Raw genomic sequence first — 26,816 nt, 5'->3', positions numbered from 1 at the left:
TGAGACATTTCATCCTGGATTCTGATTTGCAACCTGAAAAACAATTGAATTCTGACCTCAACCTGCAAAGTTCCCTCACCAAACAATTAAACCCTGATTGATCTGAAGTTCTGTTCACTTCACAACAATTCGACTGTGTCGCCTTAAAGGGACATGGCTTCCTCTTAGCTGAATAACACATATATTGATTATATTGATTAACACTTGTCCTTATAAAGCAACATATCATTCAACTTATCTTAAGCAATACCATGAGAGATATGCTAGTATATTGATAATTAGCACAAAAAAAGTGTTCCCATCATTTTAACATGACTGGGGGAAAAAAACTTGCAAGAAATTTGATTCTACTGTGCAGATGAAACAAGAAAAATGAATTCATGCTGAGGATTCAATATTGGAGGTGTTTTCTTTATATAATAAATTAAATTCTTTGGTGTTTTCTTCTAACATTGTTTGATTAACCTTGAAATGGAAAATGACTTAATCTGTGGCTAAATGTTTTTGCATTGATTTATTGTTGAACCAGTTGGTGTGATGGGCCCAGACTGTTACTGAATGTTTTTCTTATTTTTGTGTTGCAGCAACTGAAAGGATGCCAGGACTTTCAGTTCTTATTTGCTGTGATTTGTGAAGTTTCAGTGACTATTAGAAGAGAAGTTTGGCAGAGGCATGGAGCAAGCTCATGGCCTTCTGTTAAATGAGGAGCTTTATAGTCAATTGAGTGAATCAAAGAAACCCGAGTTTGTTTTTGAATGGCTTCGATTCTTACGGAAACTTTTGGTGGCTACTAGTAAGGTAAATATTAAGCAATAAAAGCTGTGAAAATGACTTTGTTGTGCAATGTCCTGAATATACATAAAATTGCTTCAGTAGAAGGAAGAAAGAATTTGCATTTATATAATACTTCTGTTGTCAGAATATCCCAAAGCGCATAATAACCAATTTAAAGTGCAGCCACTATTACGTTGGCCAAAGCGGCAGCCAGTTGCACACAACAAAATTCCGCCAACGACAATTAGGTAAATAACCAAATAATCTGGTTTTAGTGGTATTGGTAGAGGGAGGAATGTTGGCCAGGGCACTGGGTGAACTCCTCTTTGAATAATGTCATTGGATCCCTTGCATCCACCTGAGCAGGCAGGCAGAGCCACGGTTTAATGTCTCATCAAATCGAAGGTGATGACAACTTGCATTTATATAGTGCCTTTAGGAGGCATAATTAAAATAACTGGCTGGTATAATTTTATACTTGTTACAAATATAAAACGTGCTCCTTTTATAATTGTGAACTTTTCAATGAACTGTTTTTAACTGTTGTGTCCAGTTAATAGTGATAAATATTTGCTGGCATTGTTGTCACGGACTGTAAGAAAGCCTCAACCTAAGGTTTCTTTAGTGACGGCAGGGGGAGGACTATATAACATGCAGTAGTGTACCATGATCCTGATGCTTTTTATATTATATAATGTATACAACCCCCCCCACCCCCCAAAAATTGGCAAACAAAGTTGAAGTTGCAGAGAAATACAGTCACTAGATATTGGGCCAGAAATCTCTCACAGCGGCAAGGCAACACTCACCGCAGCTCCTGCGAATTTGATTAACGAAAATACTTGATGCGGGCTCTGTGGCGTCCAATTGCTTGAATTTGAACTTTAAACAAAATGTGCACTATCAACCCAGCCTCTGTGCAGTGAGAGTTGCCACGGGGCTGGAAAAGTGTACGCGGAGAAGACACACCCACAAAATCTGTCAGGAAGAGAAGTCACGCCCACAAATTCAGGCTGCGTTGCTCAAGCAGGCAAGCAGACTTCATTCGTTTAAAGTTAGTATTCTGTATGTCATATAAATAAAAAATTTAATTTTTTAAAATATAAATAGCCAAAGAAATAATTGAATTAAATTGAAGGGACAGAAGGGAAAAGGTTGGTCCCAGAGAGCTTTTTTAACCAGTATGTGCCAGGTAGTTTAAAAGAGAAGAAAAGCTGGCTTGGGAACAATCTCTTCATGCAATTTAAGCATGAGGCTTTGGGTAACCAAGGAAGTTTATGGATAGCAGCTGTGGGGAGCCCCCACCTTTTTTGATTGGGGAGGATGAGGCTGAGGAAGTGTGTTTTTAAAGCGAAATAAAGTTCCAACTGAGATGATCGGAGGTACTGTACTTTGGATGAAACTTTAAACGGAGGCGCTGTCTGCCTATTCTGGTGGTTCAGGTCGACATTGGAGTTGCCATGGCAGTATTAAAGGGCAGGGAGTATCTCCTAGGATTCTGACCAACATTCCACCCTCATTAGCTGGTCATCCATTTCATTGCTGTTTGTTGGATCTTCCTATGTGCAGAATGGCTGTCTGGTTTGCATGCATAACAACACTGCACTTCACAGTAATTTATTTTAAGTGAAGCACTTTGAGAAGTTTGAGGTGTAATAAGGTGCTATATAAATATAGGTCTGTGTCTAAGCCCTTTGATACTGAGAGCCTTTTCTTGGCAGGCTGATATTAAAGAGAAGCAGAAGAAGCTGGTGGAACAGCTGACAGCCTTGTTGGAGAGCTCACCAGGACCGCCTGCCCGCAAGCTAATTGCTAAGAACCTGGCCTTACTGTATAGTGTTGGTGACACTTTCTCTGCATATCAAACTATCGACAAGTGCAATGAAATCATCAGGAGTAAGAATGACTCACCAAGTTACCTACCTATAAAACTGTAAGTGATTTTTTTTCCTGGAAATATAAACATTATGACAATAATACCACAAATTTGAGTACTGCTGTTGTAATACAGAGCAGAGCTTATGCAGTAACGTTAATGAAGACTGGAGTGGACAAACGACTCAATCTGTTAAATGACCCAGAAGTGAAACTTAGTTGCTTTACTTAAAGGGGAAATATACTGTATTCTATAGTCACAAAATCCTGAAACTTGCAAAGAGAAGTCTTTGTACATTTCCCCGTGCCCCTCCATATTTCAGCCACCATTTGTCTGTGTTCTATGCTTTAAAACTTCTACCTGGGAGTGGATACTCTGTATAAAAGTTCAATCTGACATAACTAGAATTTCTGCTTCAATGACAGTGGGTTGTGAGCAAGCTCTGCTTAATGATGTTGGTGGAGCAGAAATATACATCTTCACATCAGTAGATTTGTGCACAAGTTTACATTCCCAGTCTGCCTCAAACCAGCATTCATCTGCTCGTTTCCCACCCCCCCTCCCCACAATTTCATACATTGAAACAGGCCATTTGGCCCAGCAGGTTGATGCCAGTATTTATGTTCCACATGAACCTCCTCACTCCCGACTTCATCTAACCCTATCAGCATATCCTTCTATTCCTTTCTCCCTCATATACTTATCAACCTTCCCCTTAAATGCATCTACGCTAGTCACCTCAACTACTCCTTATGATAGCGAGTTCCACATTCTAACTACTCTCTGGGTAAAGAAGTTTCCCCTGAATTCCCTATTGGATTTATTTATTTATTTTTTATTTGTTCATGGGATGTGGGCATCGCTGGTGAGGTCAGCATTTATTGCCCATCCCTAATTGCCCTTGAGAAGGTGGTGGTGAGCCGCCACCAGACTCTTATATTTATGGCCCCTATTTCTGGCCTCCCACGCAAGTAGCAACATCTTTTCTACGTCTGTGTCATCCTAGTAAATCGTTTTTTCACCTTCTCCAGTGCCTCTATATCCTTTTTATAATATGGAGATCAGAATTGTTCACAGTACTCCAAGTGTGATCTAACCAAGGTTCTATACAAGTTTAACATAACTTCTCTGCTTTCTAATTCTATTCCTCTAGAAATGAACCCCAGTGCATGTTTTTTTTTAATGGCTTTATTGACCTGCGTCGCTACTTTGTGATTTGTGTATCTGTACCCCGAGATCCCTCTGCTCCCCTACCCCATTTAGACTCTTATTATCCAAGAAGTATGTGGCCTGCTTATTCTTCCTACCAAAATGTAATACCTCACTTATCTATATCGAAATTTATTTGCCAATTACACGCCCATTCTGCAGGTTTATTAATGTCCTCTTGCAATTTGCTGCATTCTTCCTTTGTATTAATTACACCCCCCAATTTGGTGGCGTCCGCAAATTTTGAAAGTGTACTTCTGATTCCCAAGTCCAAATTGTTTATGTAAATGGTGAACAGTGGTCCCAGCACCGATGCTGTGGAACACCACTTCCCACCTTTTGCCAGTCAGGGAAATTACCTTTAACCCCGACTCTCTGTTTTCTGTTTTGTAGCCAGCTTGCTACCCATTCTGTTACTTGTCCCCTGACTCCACATGTTCTGACCGTAATCATGATTGTGCTATGCAGTACCTTATTGAAGGCCTTTTGAAAATCCAAATATATTACATCCACTGCATTACCCTTGCCTACCCTTTCTGTTACTTCTTCAAAGAATTAAGGTTGGTCAACCATGACCTTCACTTTTGAAACCATGCTGACTATTCTTTATTATATTTTCAGTTTCTAGATGTTTTTCTATTACAGCTTTGAGTGAGGATTCCATTATCTTTCCTACCACCGACGTTAAACTAATCTGACTATAGTTCCCTGGACTGGTTCTATCTCCGTTATAAATATAGGAGTCGCATTAGCTGTCCACCAGTCCTCTGCAACACGCTCTCAGGGATCCACTTACCCACTGAGCCATCCAACCAAGGAGTTTTGAAGCACAAATCATGGTAACTAGGAGTGGCTGAAAATTGATAATGTCGGTTATTGCTGTTTTTTTTAAGGATATGTACCCTCTGAGGTTGTGCTTCCTTAGTTTTTTCGCCACAGTTCCCTTGTTGGTTCTTGCTTTCCCTTCTTTGACTCTCTATCTTTCATGTCTGAGAGGGTAGATGCTTCTGAGGCCACCGCTAATGCTGTTGTTACGCCAGAAGGTGTGTAAGATTGGCCTTGTGGGCACTCCTCCTTTGTGCTTTTTTCCTTGCCTCTGCAGGGAGATACTAGGTCTCCACTTGACATCTCATGCAGCAGCACAACTGAAATCAAAAACTTGGGAGAAACAGAAGATCTGCATCCCACTAGCTGATGGCATTACATACTGGTACTCTAATGCACAGATCCGCTTGGATATCAATAGATGAATTGAATGTAGAATACCATTGCCTGGGAAGAATTTCCTTTGTGCTTTTTTATGGCTTCTGTTTAATAATTATTTTTTAAAAAGTGATCCACTGTTATATTGTGCTTACCAAAGAAATGTACACATTGATCTTTTGTCCTCCTAAGGTATTTTGCTGACTCAGATTGTCTAGGTAATAATTTAGCCTCTTATTTACTGTTTTCTTTCCGGAATGAGGTTGATTATTTCTCCAGCGGTCTAATATGTTTCATCAGGTGCGATAAAGAGTGTCAATTCTGTCTTCAAGCATGTCTTTTTTCAGAACAGTACAAGCAATTTTCTTTTAAATGGAGTATTTGTGTTTAAATCAGTGCAGTCCATTCCATGTGTTGCTCTTGTTTTACAGGGCTGCAGTTGCTTGTTTGGGGGCCTTGTATGAGCAGCTGGGGCGAATGTTGGGCAATACGTACACTGATACTGTGGGGAACTTGCTGAAAGCTATGAAAAGTGCTGAGGTAAGAAGAGGCTTCATACCAGGATCTCTTCTAAAACAGTCTAGACAATCTATTTCAAAAAAAGAATGTGGGTAACGTGGGTGAACAAAAATAATTTCACTTGTTTTGATATGCGGCCAATCCATTCTACACAGATAATTACAAGTTTCTGATATTGATTATTGCGTTAAATGTTCCAAGAGAGTGATAAGCCTCAAGCCTCAATACAAGTCGGCAAGCTTGTTCTTCTGCAGCTATTGAAGCTGTATGATAGTGTCATACTGACCTGTATGAATCTTTTAACGCCAGTCTCTGGCATGATTTGTCACCTAGTCCCAAGGGCGCTATGAGATTATGCTGAGTTTGCAGAAGGTGCTTTCTGGCCAAGGAGCTGCTGCTGTGGCATGCCACAGAGATATCTACAAAGCTGCCCGTACGTGCCTGACAGATCGATCGATGGCTGTTCGCTGTGCTGCATCAAAGGTATACATTTCTCAGTTTTTAGAGTTTATTTACTTTCAGCTGCATTTGAACTGGAAAATGAGGGCATGCTATGGTTTGTTATAACAGTTAGCAATAGTCTATGTTCATCTTTTTTCGCTTCCCTTTCTGTCCTATGCACAATATAGAAATGCTTCTAAGAGACATCTTGACACATATACAACTCAGTTTTTCTATTTATAAAAAGCTAATGGAATTCTAGGCTTTACCACAAGAGTTATAGAATATAAAATCCAAGAGGTAATGATGAACCTGTACAATTCAATAAGACCTTACTTTTAGAGTACTGTATGGACTATTGGGCTCCACACGATAGGAAGGATACTGGGACTTTAGAGAGGGTATAAAGCAAATTCATTAGATGTCACCTAGTATGAGGAAATACAAATATGAAGTGATGCTTGAAAATTGCATCTTTTTTCGTTAGAACATCACGATAATGGGGCAATATGATAGCGTTCAAATTCATGAAAGGTTGGGACAGGGTTGTAGAAGTGGACTGTTTCCAATAGTTGAGGAATCAAAAATGAGGAACAACATACAAGATTAAATGTAAGAGATTTAGAATAGAGGACAAGAGAAACTGATTCACACATGACAGTTGTAGGGCTGTGGAATTCACTTCTAGGGTTAGTGGTTGAGATAGAAACTATGTCAACATTCAAGAATTAGATTGGATAAATTGATGAAGTAAAACGGGTTGCAGGGGTATGGGAAAAGGGTGGGTAAATGTGTTTAAAACTGTTTGCTTGTGTGAAGGGTGAGCACTGACACAGCCTGATTCGGCCGAATGACCTGTAACATCGAAGTATTTCTATGTATTTTTTTTCTCATAGCCTAATTTCACATTAACTCTCACCTGGCTAGACAAAGGACAGGCCAGTGACCTGCTTCTAGGCCTCTGTCAATGCTGCTTTTATAGCTTTTCACCAGGAGGTGTGCAGGAACATTCTTTTTTGCACCATGGCAATTTTAAATCATAAAACGTGGTACTGAGTGGTGACTGAAAATATGCTGCTAAATGTGAAATGATCACAATTTTTTGAGGGTATGTACTTTCCTGTTAGGTCATGCTTCCTCTGTGCTTTTCATCCTCCTATCTCCTTGTTGTTCCTCCCCCCCAACCCCCTGCTCAGACATGTATTTTTTATATCTGAGAGGATGAGTACTTGAGCTGCATACAGTGACTTAACTGATCTTGTGATTATTGCTTTATAAAAAAATTCCTGAAAAACAGTTAATTGGTAAAATGGACAGATGTTTCAAAATATTTAGCATCTTGTTTTGAGATATGGTGAAATGATTCATTAACATTGAATGGTTTACCAGAATAGTTTCAGTAGAATTAGTGCGCAGCATTTCAGCGGTGCTCTCTGCCTCCCAGTTGACTCGTTACTATGATTACCACAATGTGAATTCTGACAAAATCATTATATTTTTGCTGAACAGTGCCTTTTGGAACTTCAAAATGAAGCTGTGTTTATGTGGACCACAGAACTAGAGAATGTTGCTACAATTTGCTTTAAAGCCTTTGAAGGATCTAATTATGATGTACGTGTGTCCGTTTCAAAATTGCTGGGTGCTATTCTGGCTACAGCTGTGGTGCCTAAGCAGGGCCCAGGTAAGCACCAAACTTTGCAAGATGGAATTTTTTGTAGTAATTTTATTTAAACCAATTTGGATTCTGAAATATGATTTCAATATTAAAATAACCAACAAGATAACAGGTCAGATGTTGCTGTAAAAATAACAGTGAGGCTAACAGCGCTCACCGTTATTTCTGCACAAATCATACAGCAACTTCCGGCGAGCGCACACGTGCAGTTAAACGTGGAAATCCGTAAGTTGCTGTACGAGATGTGATCCTCCTCCATAAGTTCCGCGAAAACAGCATCTTGCTGTCTGGCTCCCCGTTCAAATGAATGGAACATCGTGAAGTTCCTGCACTGATGTCGTAGATACGAACTAATCTCCCAGAAAAAGTTAGGGCTTGTCCGTTCTGATGTAAGTACCCTTTTAATGGCGTGGTGAGTCTTAATGAGTGCCTAACAATCCCTCTGGCACTGAAAATTAATTTTAACACTTGTTGAGTCTCATCCTTCAGTTATTAGTTGTTGGACATTTAAAAAAAAAATTACATTTTGTGTTTTTTTACTTTGCCCCTTTTATCTCCTACTCAATCTTGCTTACCCTCTCTATTTCGCTTTTATGTACCTGATTTGGCATTGAATTCACTATTCTAACTTACACTTCCTGGTTCAGACTCTGTGCGGTTTATTAATGATGCTCCAATCTGATTGGTTAAGGAGCTACACAGTTGCTTGCCCTGTTCACACAGGTCCCAGGTGCCCTGCAAAGGCCTTTTTGGCTCTCTAATTTAGAGGAAGTTGCCATGCAAAAGCTCATAGAAAGTTTATGGGCAAGTGCAAGTCCAACGAGCGGCTGGTGCCGTTCGTTCGCTGCCCACAGTCTGGATGGCAGTATCTGGTAAAATTGACTGTTCTTAAGGTTATGCCAACAGTGATTTTAGTAAAGATGGAGAACATCCATCCCTAAACCTGAAGTAATCCAGCAAAATGCTTTTGAAAAATTGGTTAATCTAACTCTGTCCTGCTTCAGTCATGGTATTTTGCATTTATCTGCCTGTGTGTCCCTTTTTTACAAGATATGCCTTGTTTTAAACTGGGTGTTTAACTCGGCAACATGTTAAAATGAGGTTTTGAATTTTGCAGAAATGTTAACATTTCATACAATTCAAATGTTATTTTCCCCAGCCATGCCTTCTGGATGGTGCAGCTTGCACTCTATCATAATGGACCATAAATTGCTGTGGCAGAGCATCGAACAGTGTCTGCCATTAGTTAGACTTGCTCTTGTACGTTTGGTTTTAAAAATTTTTGCATGGCAAGTTGCTGAAAGTGCAAGCTGATAACATTGCAGTGAGGGAAACGGCATCTGGGATCTTAACCAGTCTCCTTAACCAATTAGATTGAAGGATTGTTAAATTAGCAGCACCAGGACTGAGAAGGAAGTGTAAATTATTGTGAAATCAGGTGCAGAAAGAGAAAGAGAGAGAGAGGGACAGAAAGATCGGATTAAGAGAGAGAGGAAAAAACACACAGGAAAAATAAAAAATGTTAAAAATTTTACATTTTACATTTTTAAAATCTCCAACAACAATTAAAATCTGAAAGAATGAGACTCCACATTTGTAAAAGTTAATTTTCAGTGCCAGAGAGATTGACTGGCAATAATTAACAATTATCACATCGTTAAAAGGGTACTTAGACTGAAATGGACAAGACTTAACTTTCTGTGGCGAATTTACTTCGTATCTACCGTGCAAATACAGGAACTTCATGCCATTCAATGCATTTCAATGGTGAGGCAGACAGCGAGATGCTGTTTTCGCGAAGCTAACGGCAGAGCGGCACATCTCGGACAGCAACTTTTTGATATCTGCCTTTAACCGCGTATCTGCCCCTTGCCTGAAGTTGCTGTAGCATTTGCGTATAAATAATGGCGATTGCCATTAGCCTCACTGTTATTTTGACAGCAAATTGTAGCCCAATGTGTTCTGAGCCCCCTTGGAGCTTCTTTCAGTACTGTTCTTGAATTGTAAACCGCCTTCTTCCACCTCTAACATCACCCGCCTCCGCCCCAGACTCAGCCCATCCATGCCACTGCTGGACTTGACTATTCTTGTGCTCCTGGCCAGTAACCTTCAGCTCATCCAAACTCTGCTGCTTGTACCCTATCCCATGCCAAGTTCCACTTAGCATCGCTCTTGTCCTTGCTGACCTACGATATCTCCCGGTCCCACAAGGCCTCCAAATTAAAATGATCATCCTTGTGTTTAAATCCTTCTATGGCCTTGTTGCTCTCTTTCTCAGAAATCTGCTACAGCCCCTCCAGAACTCTCGTTGCTCCAGCCCTGGCCTCTTGTGCGTCCCCCACTTTCTTCGCCTCCCTTTTTTCCACCCACCGTTGGCGGCTGAGCCTTCAGATGTCTAGGCCCCATGCTCTGGAATTACTTCCCTAAAGCCCTCCGCCTCTTCTTCCCTCTCCTCCTTTGATACCCTCTATAAAAGCCTTTCAGAGCAAGTTTTTGATCACCCTTCCACCACCCCCAATACCTCTATCTTTGGCTCGTGGCCATTTTGTCTCAAAATTTTTCCTTTGAAGTATCTTGGAACATTTTTCTGCATTAAATGCATTATATAAATGAAGTGGAATCCCAGTCATTGTTCCCTCCTGCTGAGCACTTGGCCTCTACTTGGTATTGTGTCCTACAATCCAACTGGGATTGGACATTTACTCTCTGGAAAAAAATGAGAGTGTGTGCATGTGGTCTCCTGTTTTCTCACACATGGTACTCATTTCACCCACTTCAAATGAATGAAATGTTGAGTGAATGCTGCAGGGATTCAAACCCAGGACTTTCTCGCTCAATTAACCGACTTCTCAATTATTCTTAAATTAAATTAAACTGGGAGTTGAATTCTGGTTTCTCAGGACTGACCAACATGTTTGCACTGGAAGTCTGCTTTGAGTCTCTATATTTTAATATCATAGATTTAATCTTCCCTATTAGAAGATTAGTTGATAAGCTAGAAAATATATTGGGAAAAAAACTCAGTTATAAGCCACTGTAGCACACACAGCTTTTTAATTGACATTAATTGTTCTTATTTCTCTCAGGTGCGAGACAGGTTGTTCGTAAAACCTCCCTGGAGGAAGCAATGGATTTGCTGGCTTCTGGCTTCCTGCGAGGGGGCAGTGGGTTCTTGCGTGTCAGTGGAGAGATGCTGAAAGGAGGCAGCTCTGTGAACCGGGATGTTAGGATTGGAGTAACTCAGGTTAGAAATAACATTTGAGTTTTGCCTTTGAGAAAGCATTAGCTGCAGTGACCTTTTAACTGCACTTTTATCTTATTTATCAAGGAATCAAATGAGATTGGTGATGGATAAACATTATGTGGAAAACTCTGGAATACTTCTAAATATTTGAGTGATACTTTGTTTTTTGAAATACTATTGTTGTCTTAAGCCTGGAATGTTTTTTTTTGTTGCTTGCTCATGACCATCCTCCTTCAGCATGTGCTGTGGACTTAGCACTGCTCCACGGTCTTGAGACAATTTCTACTTTTCCTCACTTAGGGTGAAGTGGTCCTTTGCTATGTGGTGTGCTGTACCAGTGGTACATTTGAGAACTGGTTAATTCTAAGGGAGCAAACCGTCATTAAGATTGAAGAAAGCCCTGGGGCGTGAATTTTTGATCTTGTGATTGGTTTAGAATTGAATTCTCAGTAAGTGATTAACTGAGCTGCAGGTTACACGTTTTGGTGTTACCGTGTTGTATCTATTGATTTTAAGATCACACCCTATATGTTTGTTGGAAAGAAGTAATTAAATTCTTCCAGGAATGTATCGTGTAATGTTACTTCAAAAAAGTTTTTGTTAGGTATTGAACTTAGAAATCACCATAATTTTCACTGATCTATCTTTTTTAGGCTTATGTTGCTTTTGTTTCTACACTGGGTAGTCAGTGGTTGGAACTGAATTTTCCTACCCTACTTGCACATGTTTTGGAGTTGGTGTCCCATCCAAAAGCTACCCAGACTCAAATAGACGCCATTTGCTGTCGCCGTTGTATTTCATTTATCCTTCGAGCCACAGTAGGAAGTCTGCTTGGAGAGAAAGCTCAGATTGCAGCAGCGAAAGAGATCTGTCAGGCTGTGGGTAAACAGAAGAAAGCTGTAGGTATGAAACTAAAACTGACCTAGGCGAATCTTCATGTGAAACAACAAATGCCTATATGTCAAAGATGTAGTATTTTTGCATGTGGACTATACAGATAGATCCTTGCATGTTCAGTGGAATGCATTTATCATGATTTCAGCTATTGCTACTCCAGCTGTACATGGTGTTGTCTCTCATTTAATGTCTGGCTTGTGCCTCATATACAGATATTGGCCAGCTCCAGATGATAATATTTGCATGGCAAATAGACAACATTAAAAAAGATCCTATCTTATGACTAAAATTTTTACGTACTGAACCATTGCATTTTTCTAGGAATGTATCTTGTTATAATGAAGTTCAGAATCAACCTGCATAGGTATTGAACTTACAAATGACTAATTTTCACTGATTTGTCTTTATTTTAGGCTTATGTTGCTTTTGTTTTTACATTGAATAGTGTCTAGAACTTGGCTGTAAAATCTATACCTCACTTTTATTTATGCCTTGAATGTTTTAAAATCCAGGTTCCACTTCAGAAATTATTATATCTTGTAAGATTTGTTTCCCCTAATTAGGTCCCCCTTGCTATTTTTTGTCCCTCAGTAAAGCGTAATGGCTTGACTGCTCATCAGAACTACCAGTGCTGATTTTGACGGTGTGTGCTTCAGTCAGGCCCTGAAAGATTAGACACTGGGCAGTGGGGTCAGTCATTTACAAATGTTGGGATTCAGATTTTCAGTTTTCTGGTTTGCTTGAGCTGTTGGGCTCAACTCCTCATCAATAATCAAATAATAGATGCGTTACCACATTTCAATTGTGAATGCAGCAGTTACATTTTATAAGTGTGATATTATCCTTTGATTTCTGTAACAGTTTGATTTGAATTTTTCTTCATTGCCAGATGCTGCAATGAGTGACAGTAATATGGAGACAAAGGTGGGTACAGTGGACGTGTCTGCCAGCCAACATGTGCTTGTCTGTGCCCTACAAGAGTTGGGCAGTCTAATACAAGGCCTTGGTTCTACTGCTACCCCACTGCTTCAGGATTCCACCATAGGTAATGTGACAAGAATTTCAGTAACAAGATACAATGCTGCTTTTGATGTGTTTGCAAATCTAATACCAAAAATCTCAGCTGAAGCTGCTGTTCTCCATCATTTTTCATATTGATATTTTTGAAATGCATTTTACTTTAGAGAATGTGAAAATGACATGCTCCTGCATAATGCTACCAACACAGGGCTAAGGAGTCCTAGAATATGGGTTTATAGTTGTCATTCCCCATATGATGTATTCCTGATCTCTCTGCCACATAGAAAGAAGAAAAAGTCAAACTGGTGCTGAACAGCTTGCTGCTAACTTGCCAGTATCATTAGGATAGAGTGCAGGGATCTGCACTTGATCTGGGAGTGCTTGTTGACGACACTGTACGTTCAAGTGAAAAATTGTACCACTCCCAGCGCTGATATTTCTTGCTTTGATGAGTACAAATATTTAGCTAAAACGTCTGTATGGCAACAGATAAATGTCGGGACCCTATTTGCTTCTGTAGTTTTCTTGTTCAAACCCATCAATTGTATAACAGCCTTGAAGTGTGCTCTCAGACTTGTGTCCAATTCTTGTCTGTAGTATCACTGTAGTTTTGTAGTGAGTCCCCACCATTACTGATTAGTCATTGCCCATCAGATAGTTTGGGGGAAAGTTTCAGCCCATGTTTGAGGTTTTGGTAATTACTCGATTCCCCTTCTGTTAACCCTCCACTTGGGACATTTTACTCACTATGTCCATCCTTTGCTCCTGCCCTGGCACTCCAAGCCCTCCACTTTCCCCACCTCCCAAGCTTACTTTTAAGTGCTATGGCTCTGATCCACGATTTAAGTTGAAGAGCCTTTGGGCCAGGAACTCCCCTCATCCTGCTCCTCAGTCCTGTGAACCTTTGGCCTTAAAACTCCTGTTTCTGATACTGGAACCATGAGCAACATTGTGGCAGATTTTTTTGTTAGTGTTTAAAAGTTTTTTTTTCTCAACTGAATTATTTATCACTAGCTCATCCCATTTAATTTTGTTTAGTTTGTCTCACCAAATTGAAGCTTTTTGCTTTACTGATAGCCCAAATTTTTGTGCCGCAGTGCTGGTGCTGATTGAGATCTCAAATTTAATCACATAGTCAGTCATCCCTAGAGATTCTGCTACTTGTATATTATGGATGCCATCCTGATTACTTGCAAAAAGTAGGTCTACTTATGAGATCCCTAAGTAGAATCAATAAACTGTCTTGCACTATATTTAATAATTCTGATTTTGTCGCAATTAAGGTATTTATTCCCAGCTGGTATTGGATTGATTCAAGTCACTCGTTAGCACTATATTGTTACCTCTACAGACCCTTCTTACCTCATCACATATTACATTCATATTACAATTACTGGAACTAATTTTCATTGACAATTTATTTTAGAAACAATGGTCAGGGTCATGGGGATGACAGTTTCAGTTTTTACTCTGCTGCTGAGTTTTTGATTTCTGTTGTGCTATTGCGGGAGGTGCCTGAAGGAAACAGAAGTGTGTCTCCTTGCATCCAGTTTAAATTGTCATTGAAAGAAGCCCATGTGCGGATAAACTGTAGGTCGCCACCTAAGAGGACTTAATACCATCATATAGAAAGAAATTTTCTACAGATGCATCTCACAATTGCCGTCAAATTTGCATTCACGATCTTCAGATGCATTGGAAACAAACCACAAAGCATTTAGTAAGTGCACCATTAAATACATCAATGATGTCCCAGTCGGTGCTTACTTTGGTTGTGAATTACAAGCTCAGTGTACTCGTGGGTTACTGCGGCACAAGCGGACATGAGTACAAAATGGTAAAAGCAACGTCAACAAAGAATGCTTAATATCTGCAGTGGTCTTCTGGGGAAGATAGTGGAGGGAAAAACTTTGGTGTCATTCAAGGTACAATTAGATGTTGGGGGTACCATCAGTTTCTATGAAAGGATGTGCTCAATTGGCTGATTGGCCTTCCTCATTTGTATTTGACTTTGTGATCGTACTATCCAAGTCATTTGTCAGTAAAGGTATATAACAAGCTAACTGGCAGCCAGCTTGCAGGTAGAATTGTTGAATGTTTCAGTGGCAAGCTGAATGTTTTGTTTTGAAGAGGATTTATTGTTTGTCAATGAAGTTGGAAACTTTAATTTGAGCATTGTCACCTAAACATAATCTCTTCTTCTCCTGTCAGGTGTGCTGGACAAAGTCATTTCAGTGCTGCTCCATCCTAGTGTTTCAGCTAGATTAGCTGCAGCTTGGTGTTTACGTTGTTTTGCAGTGGCCTTGCCGTCCCAGGTTTCTCCTCTTCTGGATCGTTGCACTGAACGTCTGAGTGCTCTCAGATCTTCCCCTGAAGCAGTGACTGGATACAGTTTTGCAATAGCAGCATTGTTAGGAGCAGTGCAGTACTGCCCACTGGGTATTCCTCATGGGAAAGGAAAGGTGATGATTTTGCCAACATTTGTTTGTACAAGAAAAATGAAGATGATTCCGAAACAGTTGAAATGAATTAAACTATATTTAAGAACTGTGCGGTCAGAAAAAGATGCTGCTTTCCTTTAAGGCCTGTTGAGGTGCATTTTAGTGCTATTTTGTTAGCCAGTACCAAATCTTCAGTTGTTACAGCCATTTTCCTATATCTGTCTTAATTCATTACCTATACTACGCTGTTTTAACGATTGTTTTTTTTCCTGTACATGGTTAATGTATATGTAAGACTCATTTTTAAATTAATCTGTTCCAGTTGATTATGACCCAAGCAGAGGATTTTTTACGTACAGCAATCCAAAATAGTCGCCTCTCATTGCAGCGCACCCAGGCTGGTTGGCTTCTGTTTTCTGCACTGATGACACTAGGTAAGATTGTTCATCAAAACCAAAATTTAATTTCTATATAGGAGCTGTCTGAGTGTTCACAAGAGGAAAGAGAAGATGGTGAGGGATTAATGGCATTTAATTAATTGTGACAACAGGCAATTTGGCATTGTTGAAATTTTGCAGGATTCAGTGCACTTCTTAATTATTTTCAAGATATCTAGATCTGTGAGGCCACAGTTGATAGTTTAAAAAACCTGCTGACGGGCCATCAATACCCCCTCGTCAAAGAAAAACAATTTTCGACCCGTCTGTCCTCTCAAATTACCGTCCCATATCTAAAGCTTTCTTTTCCAAAGTCCTCAAACATGTCATTACCTTGCAGCTCATTGCAAATCCCTCCAGTCCAGCTTCTATCCTCCATACCCTACTGAAACAGCTTTGGTCAAAGTCATGAACAACATTTTCTGTGACTGTGAAAGTGGTGCATTATCCATCTTCCATCTTTATGTAACATTTTATATGCCAAGCTCTATAGGATTGTCTTTGTGTGGTTCCAGTCCTATCCGAAAGCAGCCAATATTGCTCCAGTAATGGCTTATTTTCCCACCCCTGCACTGTTGCCTCTGGAGTCACCCATGGATCTGTCCTTATGCCCCTTCTTTTCCTCATCATCATCTGCAGGCATACAGAATTAACTTCCATATCTATGCTGATGACGTCCAGCTCTAGCTTACCACCACCTCTTTCAATTCCATAAACCTCTCCTTGCTATCAGATTGCTTGTTCAACGTTCTGCACAAACCAACATGTCTGAAACTCAGTGGGCCATCTCCTGTCCTTCACAAAGTCCCACTCGCTCATCATCCCTATTGTCACAGACGTACATTGACTCTGTGTCCCACAAAGTATTAAATTTAAGCTCCTCAACTGTGCTTGCTGAATGTCAGAAACCGGTCCTCCGTCCACAACGTGCTCTTGCAGGATGAAACACCTGCACGTTGTCACTGCCACATTCGTACCCAACAGAAGGGAGACAGCTGGCGAAACAACTGCAATTCCCTACACGCTCTTATATCGTCAAGAGAATGGAGACATCTGTATTTAAAAAAAGAACAATCTAGCGCACATTCGGTCAGCTCATAAGAGTCTTCGAGAACATATCAGGTACAAAAAATCAGAGGTGGTGGGGAAGGCAGAGAAAGCAGGCAAGGTTATGAACAATTGGAAAAGACACAGCTGAGTTTAGACAGAGGAATCAACAGATGTAGAGATTGATAGCACACAAATCAGGGTGAAGGAACAGATTATTGGGAGACACAGAATTGAATTAAAACACAGATTGATACCAGAGGGAGAAATGTTGGAAAACACAAAAATTAATAAGACTGAGAAAGAAAATCAGGAAGATGCAGCTGTTAATGAGAAATCAGGGCAAACAGAGAGTGGGCCATGGAGCCCCCTCTCCCTAGAAAACTATTCTACCTTTTTGATCCTTCTCCTTTGACCTCCATCCCTGCTCCATCATTCCCTTATTACTTCCCCTCCCCACACCAGCCTCCTGCACCTCTCTACCTTCTCCTTCCCACCCCACACTGCCGTCCTCTCCGACCCTCTTACTGGCAACATTCCATCACTTCCTCACCCTTGTCCAGTTATCTCCCATCCTCTAACTCTGCGTGATGTAAAAACTACACTTTCTTGACTACCCATGTGCTATGCCAGAGGAGATGGACTTGACTTTTCACTCACTTAAGTTTGTTGTTTGGTCCTACTTTCCCAGCTTACATTGAAGTAACATATTTGGTGCACCTTATCTTAGGCAGTTAATGTATAGTTTGAAGATTGGCAGGAGAGGGAGGTTCCTGCTCACTCCAACCTTCTGTAAGACTGCAGAGCTTGAGGTACTCCATTCTTATAGCTCAGTCCCTTTACATTGGGTTGAGCCTTGTTCATCTCAGTACTCTGTAAATTGCTCATGTTTCACCAAAATTGTTCTGTTACTCTGATATTCCTGCACACTCTTGCTGTGTGATGTTTAGAAATAAAATATCAGAAGAACATGGGAAGCTCATCATCCCATGATTGTGTTAGCACAGGAGAGTCTTGGTCGTATACATTTGAGATTGGCAATCTATTAGACATGTTAAAACCCACATTGTAGAATTGGTTGAGCTTTAACTCTTGTAAAACACTGAAATAGTATTGTATGTATGTTCAAAATAACTTGTAAAAGTAATTTTTAAAATGTTCACTCACGTAACTTCAGCGAGAGTAGTGAAACAAGTGCACTCATTTAATGCAACTTACTGTCATCTTGTTATGCGACACATCATTACATAAATAGGATCCCTCCTCACTTTAGCAAAAATATTACTATAATTGATCTCTAATGTTGCCTTGTTCTAATGTGTTCATAATGGGTGAACAATTTGCAATTTTCAAAGTCATGAAGTTTTTCAAATTTAACACTTTTTGATCAATTTGTAATTCCAGGGCCAGCAGTTATTCAGCACCATCTTCCAAGAATTCTCTTGCTTTGGAAAAGTGTGTTCCCACAATCCCCAAAAGATTTGGAAACAGAGAGAAGTCGTGGGGACTGCTTCACGTGGCAGGTGACGCTAGAAGAACGTGCAGGAGCTCTGTGCGGTAAGACATTTAGAACTGTCAGTGATCAATGATCAGTTTTACAGTGAATTCCCATTGGCTTACAAAATTTAAGCAAAAATTTAAACTTTACATTTTTTAAATCTCCAACAATTAATACCTGAAAGAATGAGACTCCACACTTGTTATAGCTAACTTTTGGTGCTAGAGAAGTTCATTACTGTCAATGAACACTTACCATGTCGTTAAAAGGGTACTTGCCCTTGTTATAACGAGACTTAACTTTCTGTGGCGAATTTAATGGGCAAATACAGCAAATTCTTAAAAAAAAAAGGAGGCTTAAGGAAGATACCGTTTTTGCGAAGCTGATGGCGGGGCGGCACAACTCGGACAGCAACTTTTGGATATTCACGTTTAACTACACCCGCTCCTCGCCCATAGTTGCTGTACCGTTTACCCATAAAGAACAGCGAGCACCATTAGCCTTGCTGTTATTTTGATAGCAAATTCTGGCCCATTGTGCTGAATAGTGGAAAAATGAATGAAAACTAATTTTACTTGTTGCTCATTTTTATTATTCATGTTACATGTACTCAATTAGGAAGACATTAAAATTGGGATATGCACTTTTTTTCTGACTCCGTTTGAAAGACAAGATGCAGAAATAGCGGTATTGACAGATTATGCCATATAGCTAAAGGGTTGGTTATACTGTTGTTTTTTTTTGAAAAGTGAAGCAAGTCATGTTAAGGGGAGGTGGTTCAGTACAAGGCAAAGCAATTGGGTCTTGTTCACCTGAAACCGGAATGTTTGTGACCCAAAATTAAAGGTGAAAAATGTCAATTTCTTTGCTTTGTTTAGTCTTGTGTTTCAGAGTACTGATGAAAAAAAAAGTTAAATTTTTGCTGAAATAAGAACAGAAGCTGGAAATACACATTCTGTTCATCAGCAGCTGAAAAGCGAGAAGATTCACTTAACATTTGAATTACAGAATCTTCATATAATTCAGTGCTGACAGCACCGTTACCTCTGGAGTCCCCCAAGGATCTAGCCCTCCTATTCCTCTTATTTCTCATTTACATGCTGCTCCTCAGCGATATCACCCAAAAAAACAATGTCAGATTCCACGTGTATGCTGAAGAACCCAGCTCTACCTCACAACCACCTCTCTCGACCCCTCCACTGTCTCTCTTGTCTGACACGAGCAAAAACTTCTTCCAACTAAATATTGGGAAGACCGAAGCCATTGTCTTCGATCCCAACTGCAGACGCCGTTCTCTCGCCACCGACTCCATTCCTCTCCCTGGCCACTGTCCGAGGCTGAACCAGACCGTTTGCAACCTTGGCGTCCTATTTGACTCTGAGATGAGCTTCCAGCCACATATCCGCTCCATCACCAAGACCACCAACTTCCACCTCTGTAACATTGCCCATCTCCACCCCTGCCTCAGCTCATCTGCTGTTGAAACCCTCATCCGTGCCTTTGTTACCTCCAGACCGGTGCTCTCCTGGCTGGCCTCCCAGCTTCCACTCTCCATAAACTTGAACTCATCCAAATCTCTGCTGCTCGTATCCTAACTCGCATGAAGTCTCGTTCTCCCATCACTCCTGTGCTCGCTGACCTACATTGGCTCCTGGTCCGTGAACGCCTCAATTTTAAAATTCTCATCCTTGTTTTCAAATCCCTCCATGGCCTCGCTCCTCCCTGTCACTGTAATCTCCTCCAGCCCTACAATCCTCCGAGATCTTTGCGCTCCTCCAATCCTTGCCTCTTGCACATCCCTGATTTTATTCGCTCCACCATTGATGGCCGTGCCTTCAGTTGCCTAGGCCCTGAGCTCTGGAATTCCCTCCCTAAACCCCTCTGCCTCTCTACCTCGCTCTCCTCCTTTAAGAGACTTCTTAAAACCTACCTCATTGACCAACCACCTGTTGTAATACCTCCTTACGTGGCACGGTGTCAAATTTTATTTGATAACGCTCCTGTGAAGTGCCTTGGGACGTTTCGCTATGTTAAAGGCGCTATATAAATGCATGTTGTTGTTGACAGACCAGCGCATTTGCAGCATTTTTTGTTTTTATTTGATTTTTAGCTAATGCAGGTTTTTTTTATGTTTACATTTTCATATCTCGGTCACTTTTTTTTTCAGTAGACCTTTAACTTTTTTTTAAAAAAAAATTCTTAAGACTATTAAATTAGTTTTTTATTTTTTTTTAGCAATGAAAAGCTTTGTGTTGCATTGTGGAGATTTGTTGACAGATGATGTAATTGAGAGACTCCTTCCACCTCTTACCTCCGCTGTGGCTTTATCGACAAAGTAAGTTGTATAAGCTTTTTAACAACCATTCGTTGAGGTGTCTGTAATCTTCAAACAGTAATGTGCGTTCTTTTGCTTGTAAAATTTTGAGTATGGTCATTGTTTTGAATGTTCAGTTGATGAAATTTTATCAATACTTTTTAAAACAATTATTTATAAAACAAGTCTATTATAGTAAAGGATCTCATTGTAACAAGAAAGGTCCTTTCTTCTCCCCCCCCCCCCCCCCCCCAAACAAGTCGGCTTTGCTTATTTTCTGTAACGAGCTTATCTTGTAAATATTGTACAAATCTAACACATTGGCATTGATATAATTAAAAGTTAAACTTCCCACTGACATTTGTTGGAGGAAGGGGGAAAACCACTTATTTATGAATGAAGTTCAAAGATATGTATTAAGATTTAGTAGTCCTTTCATAGAAGTTAGTGGGTCATGGGTGCATGAGGAACAGGATCACGTTTCACTCTGATGTCCACCATAGTTAACAGAAGAAATAGGAACAGGAGTAGGCCATGCAGCCCCTCGAACGTGCTCCGCCATTCAATCAGATAATGGCTGATCAACCCCACTTTCCCGCCCGATCCCCATATCCCTTGATTTTCCTAGAGTCCAAAAATCTATCCATCTCAGCCTTGAATATATTCAATGACTCAGCATCTACAGCCCTCTGGGGTAGAGAATTCCAATGATTCATAACCCCTTGCGTGAAGAAACTCCTCCTCATCTCAGTCTTGAATGGCCGACTCCGCGTCCTGCGATTATGCCCCCTAGTTCTAAACACTCTAGCCAGGGGAAACAATCTCTCAGCATCTACCCTGTCAAGCCCCCTCATAATCTTATGTTTCAATGAGATCACCTCTCATTCTTCTAAACTTCAGAGAGTGTAGGCCCATTCTACTCAACCTCTCTTCGTAGGACAACCCTCTCATCCCAGGAATTAATCTAGTGAACCTTCGTTGCACTGCCTCTAAGGCAAGTATATCCTTCCTTAGATAAGGAGACCAAAACTGTACGCAGTACTCCAGGTGAGGTTTCACCAATGCTCTGTACAACTGTTGTAAGACTTCCTTATTCTTGTACTCCAACCCCCTGGCAATAAAGAGCAACATTCCATTTGCTTTCCTAATTGCTTGCTGTACTTGCATACTAACTTTTTGTGTTTCTTGTACAAGGACACCCAAGTCTCTCTGGAGACCTACATTTAATAGTTTTTCACCATTTAAAAAAATATTCTGTTTTTCTATTCTTCCTAACAAAGTGAATAACCTCATATTTCCCCACATTATACTACATTTGCCACCTTCTTGCCCACTCACTTAAACTATATATATATATACCATTGTTGACTCTGTGCCCTCCTCACAGCTTACTTTCCCACCTAGCTTTGTATCGTCAGCAAACTTAGATGAAGGGACCGAGTGTAATGTATCCAAGTCATTAATATGGATTGTAAATAGCTGAGGCCCAAGCACTGATCCTTGCAGCACCCCACTAGCTACAGCCTGCCAACCTGAAAATGACCTGTTTATCCCTACTCTCTGTTTTCTGTCCTTTAACCATTCCTCTATCCATGCTAATATATTACCCCCAACCCCATGAGCCCTTACCTTGTATAACAACCTTTTTATATGACACCTTATCAAATGCCTTTTGAAAAGCCAAATATACCACATCCACTGGTTCCCCTTTATCTATCCTGCTAGTTACATTCTCAAAAAACTGTAATAAATTTGTCAAACACTATTTCCGTTTTGTGAAGCCATGTTGACTCTGCCTAATCATGTTATGATTTTCTAAGTGCCCTGTTACCACTTCCTTAATAATGGATTCCAGCATTTTCCCGACGACCAATGTCAGGCCAACTGGCCTGTAGTTCCCTGTTTTCTCTCTCCCGCCCTTCTTGAATAGCGGGGTAACATTTACTACCTTCCAGTCCACTGGGACCGTTATGGAAGCTAGAGAATTTTGGAATATCATAACAAATGCATCCACTATCTCTGCAGCCACCTCTTTTAGAACCCTCGGATGTAGGCCATCAGGTCCAGGGGATTTGTCAGCTTTTAGTCCCATCATTTTGTCCAGTGCTTTTTCTCTAGTGATATTAATTGTTTTAAGTGTCTCACTCTCATTTGCCCCTTGGTTCCCCACTATTTTTGGTATGCTTTTTGTGTCTTCTACTGTGAAGACAGATGCAAAATATTTGTTCAACACATCTGCCATTTTCTGATTCCCCATTATAATTTCTCCTGTCTAAGCCTCGAAGGGACCAACATTTACTTTTGCTACTCTCTTCCTTTTTACATACTTGTAGAAACTCTTACAATCCGTTTTTATATTTCTTGCTAGTTTACTTTCATATTCTATTTTCTCCCTTTTTGTAAATTTTTGGGTCGTCCTTTGTTGATTTCTGAAACTCTGCCAATCCCCAAGCTTATTACTCTTCTTGGCAACATTATAAGCCTCTTCTTTCAATGTAATCCTCTCCTTAACTTCTTTAGTTAGCCATGGTTGGATCACTTTTCCTGTGGAGTTTTTATTTCTCAATGGAATGTATATTTGTTGAGAATATTTAAATATTTCTTAAAATGTTTGCCATTGCTTTCCAACTGTCAAACCCTTGAATTTAATTTCCCAATCTACCTTTGATAACTTGCCCCTCATACCTATGTAATTGGCTTTATTTAAGTTTAAGACTCTAGTTTGTGACTTAAGTACGTTACTTGCAAATTCAATGTGAAATTCTATCATATTATGATCACTTTTCCCCAGAGGTTCTTTTACTGTGAGATCACTAATTAACCCTATCTCATTACATAATACAAGATCTAAAATAGCCTGTTCCCTGGTTGGTTCCATGATGTATAGCTCATTGACACTTTCTGCCAAGTTACTCATTAAGAATGGTCACAGGCAAAGCATCAGAGAGCTGCTGTTGCTCATTGGAATCGTATTCCAGTATGAATCATCTTAATGGGGATGGGGTGTTGGGAGAATATTGGAGGGGGAAAGCTTCTTACTACCTTTATATTTACTGATTAGAACTTTAGGAAATCTGTCTAATGTAAAGTTGATTTTCCGTCATTTGCTTTGTCTTTTTGTGCATTTCAAGAGTTTACTGTTGCTGATGGCTAAATCCGTAGACATGTTGGGTATTACTGTGCAGCGTGCAGGAAGTTTTCTGCACATCATGTTATAGGTGCTGGGACATTTGAGAGGGATTCTGTATTAGAATCATAGATTGGTTACAGCACGGAAGGAGGCCATTCGGCCTGCCCTTTTCCCGTAGCCCTGCAAATTTTTTTCCTTCAAGTACTTAACCAATTCCCTTTTGAAAGCCACAATTGAATCCGCCTCTACCACCCTTTCAGGCAGTGCATTCCATATCGCAGCCACTTGTTGCGTAAAAAGATTTTTTTCTCCTGTCGCCATTGGTTCTTTTGCCAATTACCTTCAATCTGTGTCCTCCGGTTCTCGACCCTTCTGCTGATGGGAATGGTTTCTCTCCATCTATTCTGTCTAGACTCCTCGTGATTTTGAGCACCTTTCATCAAACCTCCTCAACATGTTCTGCTCTAAGGAGAATAACCTCAGCTTCTCCAGTCTATCCATGTAACTGAAGTCCCTCATCTTTGCTCTACTCTCTCTAAGGCCTTCACACCTTTCCCAAAGTGCAGTGCCCAGAATTGGGGACACTGCTCCAGTTGTGGTCGAACCATATTATAAAGGTTCATCATAACTTCCTTGCTTTTGTACTCTATGCCTCTATTTATAAAGCCCAGGATCCCATATGCTTTATTAACCGCTTTCTCAACCTGCCCTGCCACGTGTCTCTCTGCTCCTGCACCCCATTTAGAATTGTACCATTTCGTTTGTAATGCCTCTCCTTGCTCTTCCTACCAAAATGTGTCACTTCGCACTTCTCTGTTAAATTTCATCTGCCACTTGTCCTCCCATTTCACCAGCCTGTCTGTGTCCTCTTGAAGTCTATCACGATTCTCCTCACTGTTCACTTCACTTCCAACTGTTGTGTTATCTGCAAATTTTGAAATTGTGCCCTGTACACCTAAGTCAAAATTATTAATATATATCAAGAAAAGCAATGGTCCTAGTACCGACCCCTGGGGAACACCACTGTATACCTTCCTCCAGTCCTTTCACCACTACTCTCTGTTTCATGTCACTTAGCCAATTTCGTATCCATGTTGCCACTGCCCCTTTAAATCCATGGGCAAGCCTATTATGTGGCACTTTATTAAATGCTTTTTGGAAGTCCTTATACACCACATCAACCGCATTGTCCTCATCAACCCTCTCTGTTACCTCATCAAAAAACTCCATCAAGTTAGTTAAACACGATTTGCCTTTAACAGATCTGTGCTGGCTTTCCTTTATGAATCCACACTTGTCCAAGTGACTGTTAATTTTGTCCCAGATTATTGTTTCTAAAAGTTTCCCAACCACTGAGGTTAAACTGACTGGCCTGTAGTTCCTGGGTTTATCCTTACACCCTTTTTTGAACAAGGGTATAACATTTGCAATTCTCCAGTCCTCTGGTACTGCCCCCGTATCTAAGGATGATTGGAAGATTATGGCCAGTACCTCCTTTTCATCCCGAATTGGCCCCACCCCTCTTCTTACTACCCGTTTACTATTTACATGCCAAAGAAGACTTTTGGATTCCCTTTTATGTTAGTTGCCAGTCTGTTCTCATACTCTCACTTTGCCCCTCTTATTTCCTTTTTCACTGCTCCTCTGAACTTTCTATATTCAGCCTGGTTTTCACTTGTATTAGCAACCTGACATCTGTCATACACCCCCTTTTTCTGCTTCATCTTACTCTCTATCTCTTTCATCATCCAGGGAGCTCTGGCTTTGGTTACCCTACTGTTCCCCCTTGTGGGAATGTACCTAGACTATACCCGAACCTTCTCCTCTTTAAAGGCTGCCCATTGTTCGATTACAGTTTTGCCTGCCAATCTTTGATTCCATTTTACCCGGGCCAGATCTGTTCTCAATCCACTGAAATTGGCCCTCCTCCAATTTATCATTTTTACTCTAGATTGCTCCTTGTCCCTTTCCATAGCTAATCTAAACCTTATGATACTATGATCACTGTTCCCTAAATGTTCCCCTACTGATACTTGCTCCACTTGACCCACCTCATTCCCAGAACCAGATCCAGCAATGCCTCCTTCCTCATTGGGCTGGAAACATATTGATCAAGAAAGTTCTCCTGCGCACACTTGAGCAATTCTTCCCCCTCGCTGCCCTTTACATTATTACTATCCCAGTCTATATTAGGATAATTGAAGTCCCCCATTATCATTACACTATGGCTCTTGCACCTCTCTGTAATTTCCCTGCAAATTTGCTCCTCGATATCCTTCTCAATAGTTGGTGGCCTATAGAATACACCCAGTCGTATAATGCCACCTTTATTGTTTCTTAACCCTAACCAAATAGTGTTGTTAGATTTTTATTAATTTCTCAACACAGGAGCCTTTTTAAAAAAAAGTTGCTAAACTTCTAAAACAGCATCAGCTCCTCTTCACTCAATTTCACCACATTTTCATAATTTGTTAGCCCAAGTCCCAGTGTTGCATTGGCTGTATTTGACAGCTGTACAGTTGCTACTGTGGTTAGCCTTTCATTTTCAGTGGGCAGCAGTTTTAGTACTACTCTTTCTGGTTAAAACACTGGTAAAAGAAGCCGTAGAGATAATATAAAATGCTTCTGTTATAAACCTCCTCTCTCCATTTAATTTGCTTTGTGCCTTGAGATGGTAAGCGTATGTTTGTTTTTTAGACTGCCTGCACTGAATAAGTCCTATGGAATGCCTTTGAAGACTGTTTCAATGGTGTTTAGGCAACGGTTATATGAGATTCTGGCTTTGCTGCCACCTAAGACCTATGAAGGTGGGTGTGATGGAAATGAATAATTTGAGTGTCTATTATCTGATACACACTTGTAGTGGCAGGGTAAGATCATTTATGTGGGATTAAGTTGTACTGAAACATATGTTTTTTTCCTTTCTCTTTTTCCTCCTTTTCACCTTAGTGGCATTCTACTTTTTACTGTTCATACTTCAAAAGAAATAAATATAACATCAGATAAGAATTGGGGAATGCAGACAATCCATGGTCATGGCACAAGAGTAATAGATATAAGAAAATGAATATCATTGATGACAATAAGAAAC

At 40.3% G+C, this 26,816-nt stretch overlaps 1 protein-coding gene across 5 annotated transcripts in view; it reads left to right on the top strand.

Annotated features, from left to right (window-relative positions):
- Positions 1 to 26,816, top strand: part of heatr5a (HEAT repeat containing 5a) — a 97,894-nt gene that overhangs the window by 5,611 nt on the left and 65,467 nt on the right. For all 5 annotated transcript variants that reach the window (XM_067991412.1, XM_067991411.1, XM_067991413.1 and 2 more), the window contains exons 2-14: positions 585 to 798; positions 2,496 to 2,707; positions 5,494 to 5,602; positions 5,915 to 6,064; positions 7,532 to 7,703; positions 10,784 to 10,941; positions 11,595 to 11,844; positions 12,728 to 12,883; positions 15,070 to 15,320; positions 15,622 to 15,733; positions 18,188 to 18,340; positions 20,517 to 20,616; positions 26,423 to 26,532. In XM_067991412.1, the coding sequence (XP_067847513.1) occupies positions 673 to 798; positions 2,496 to 2,707; positions 5,494 to 5,602; positions 5,915 to 6,064; positions 7,532 to 7,703; positions 10,784 to 10,941; positions 11,595 to 11,844; positions 12,728 to 12,883; positions 15,070 to 15,320; positions 15,622 to 15,733; positions 18,188 to 18,340; positions 20,517 to 20,616; positions 26,423 to 26,532 (2,059 nt within the window). In that variant the 5' untranslated portion in view covers positions 585 to 672. The remainder of the gene's footprint in view (positions 1 to 584; positions 799 to 2,495; positions 2,708 to 5,493; positions 5,603 to 5,914; positions 6,065 to 7,531; positions 7,704 to 10,783; positions 10,942 to 11,594; positions 11,845 to 12,727; positions 12,884 to 15,069; positions 15,321 to 15,621; positions 15,734 to 18,187; positions 18,341 to 20,516; positions 20,617 to 26,422; positions 26,533 to 26,816) is intronic.

This window comes from Heptranchias perlo, chromosome 10, assembly GCF_035084215.1.
Source record: "Heptranchias perlo isolate sHepPer1 chromosome 10, sHepPer1.hap1, whole genome shotgun sequence".
Taxonomy (NCBI): domain Eukaryota; kingdom Metazoa; phylum Chordata; class Chondrichthyes; order Hexanchiformes; family Hexanchidae; genus Heptranchias; species Heptranchias perlo.
Note: the sequence above shows the minus strand (reverse complement) of the source record. Positions and strands in the feature narration are given on the sequence as shown.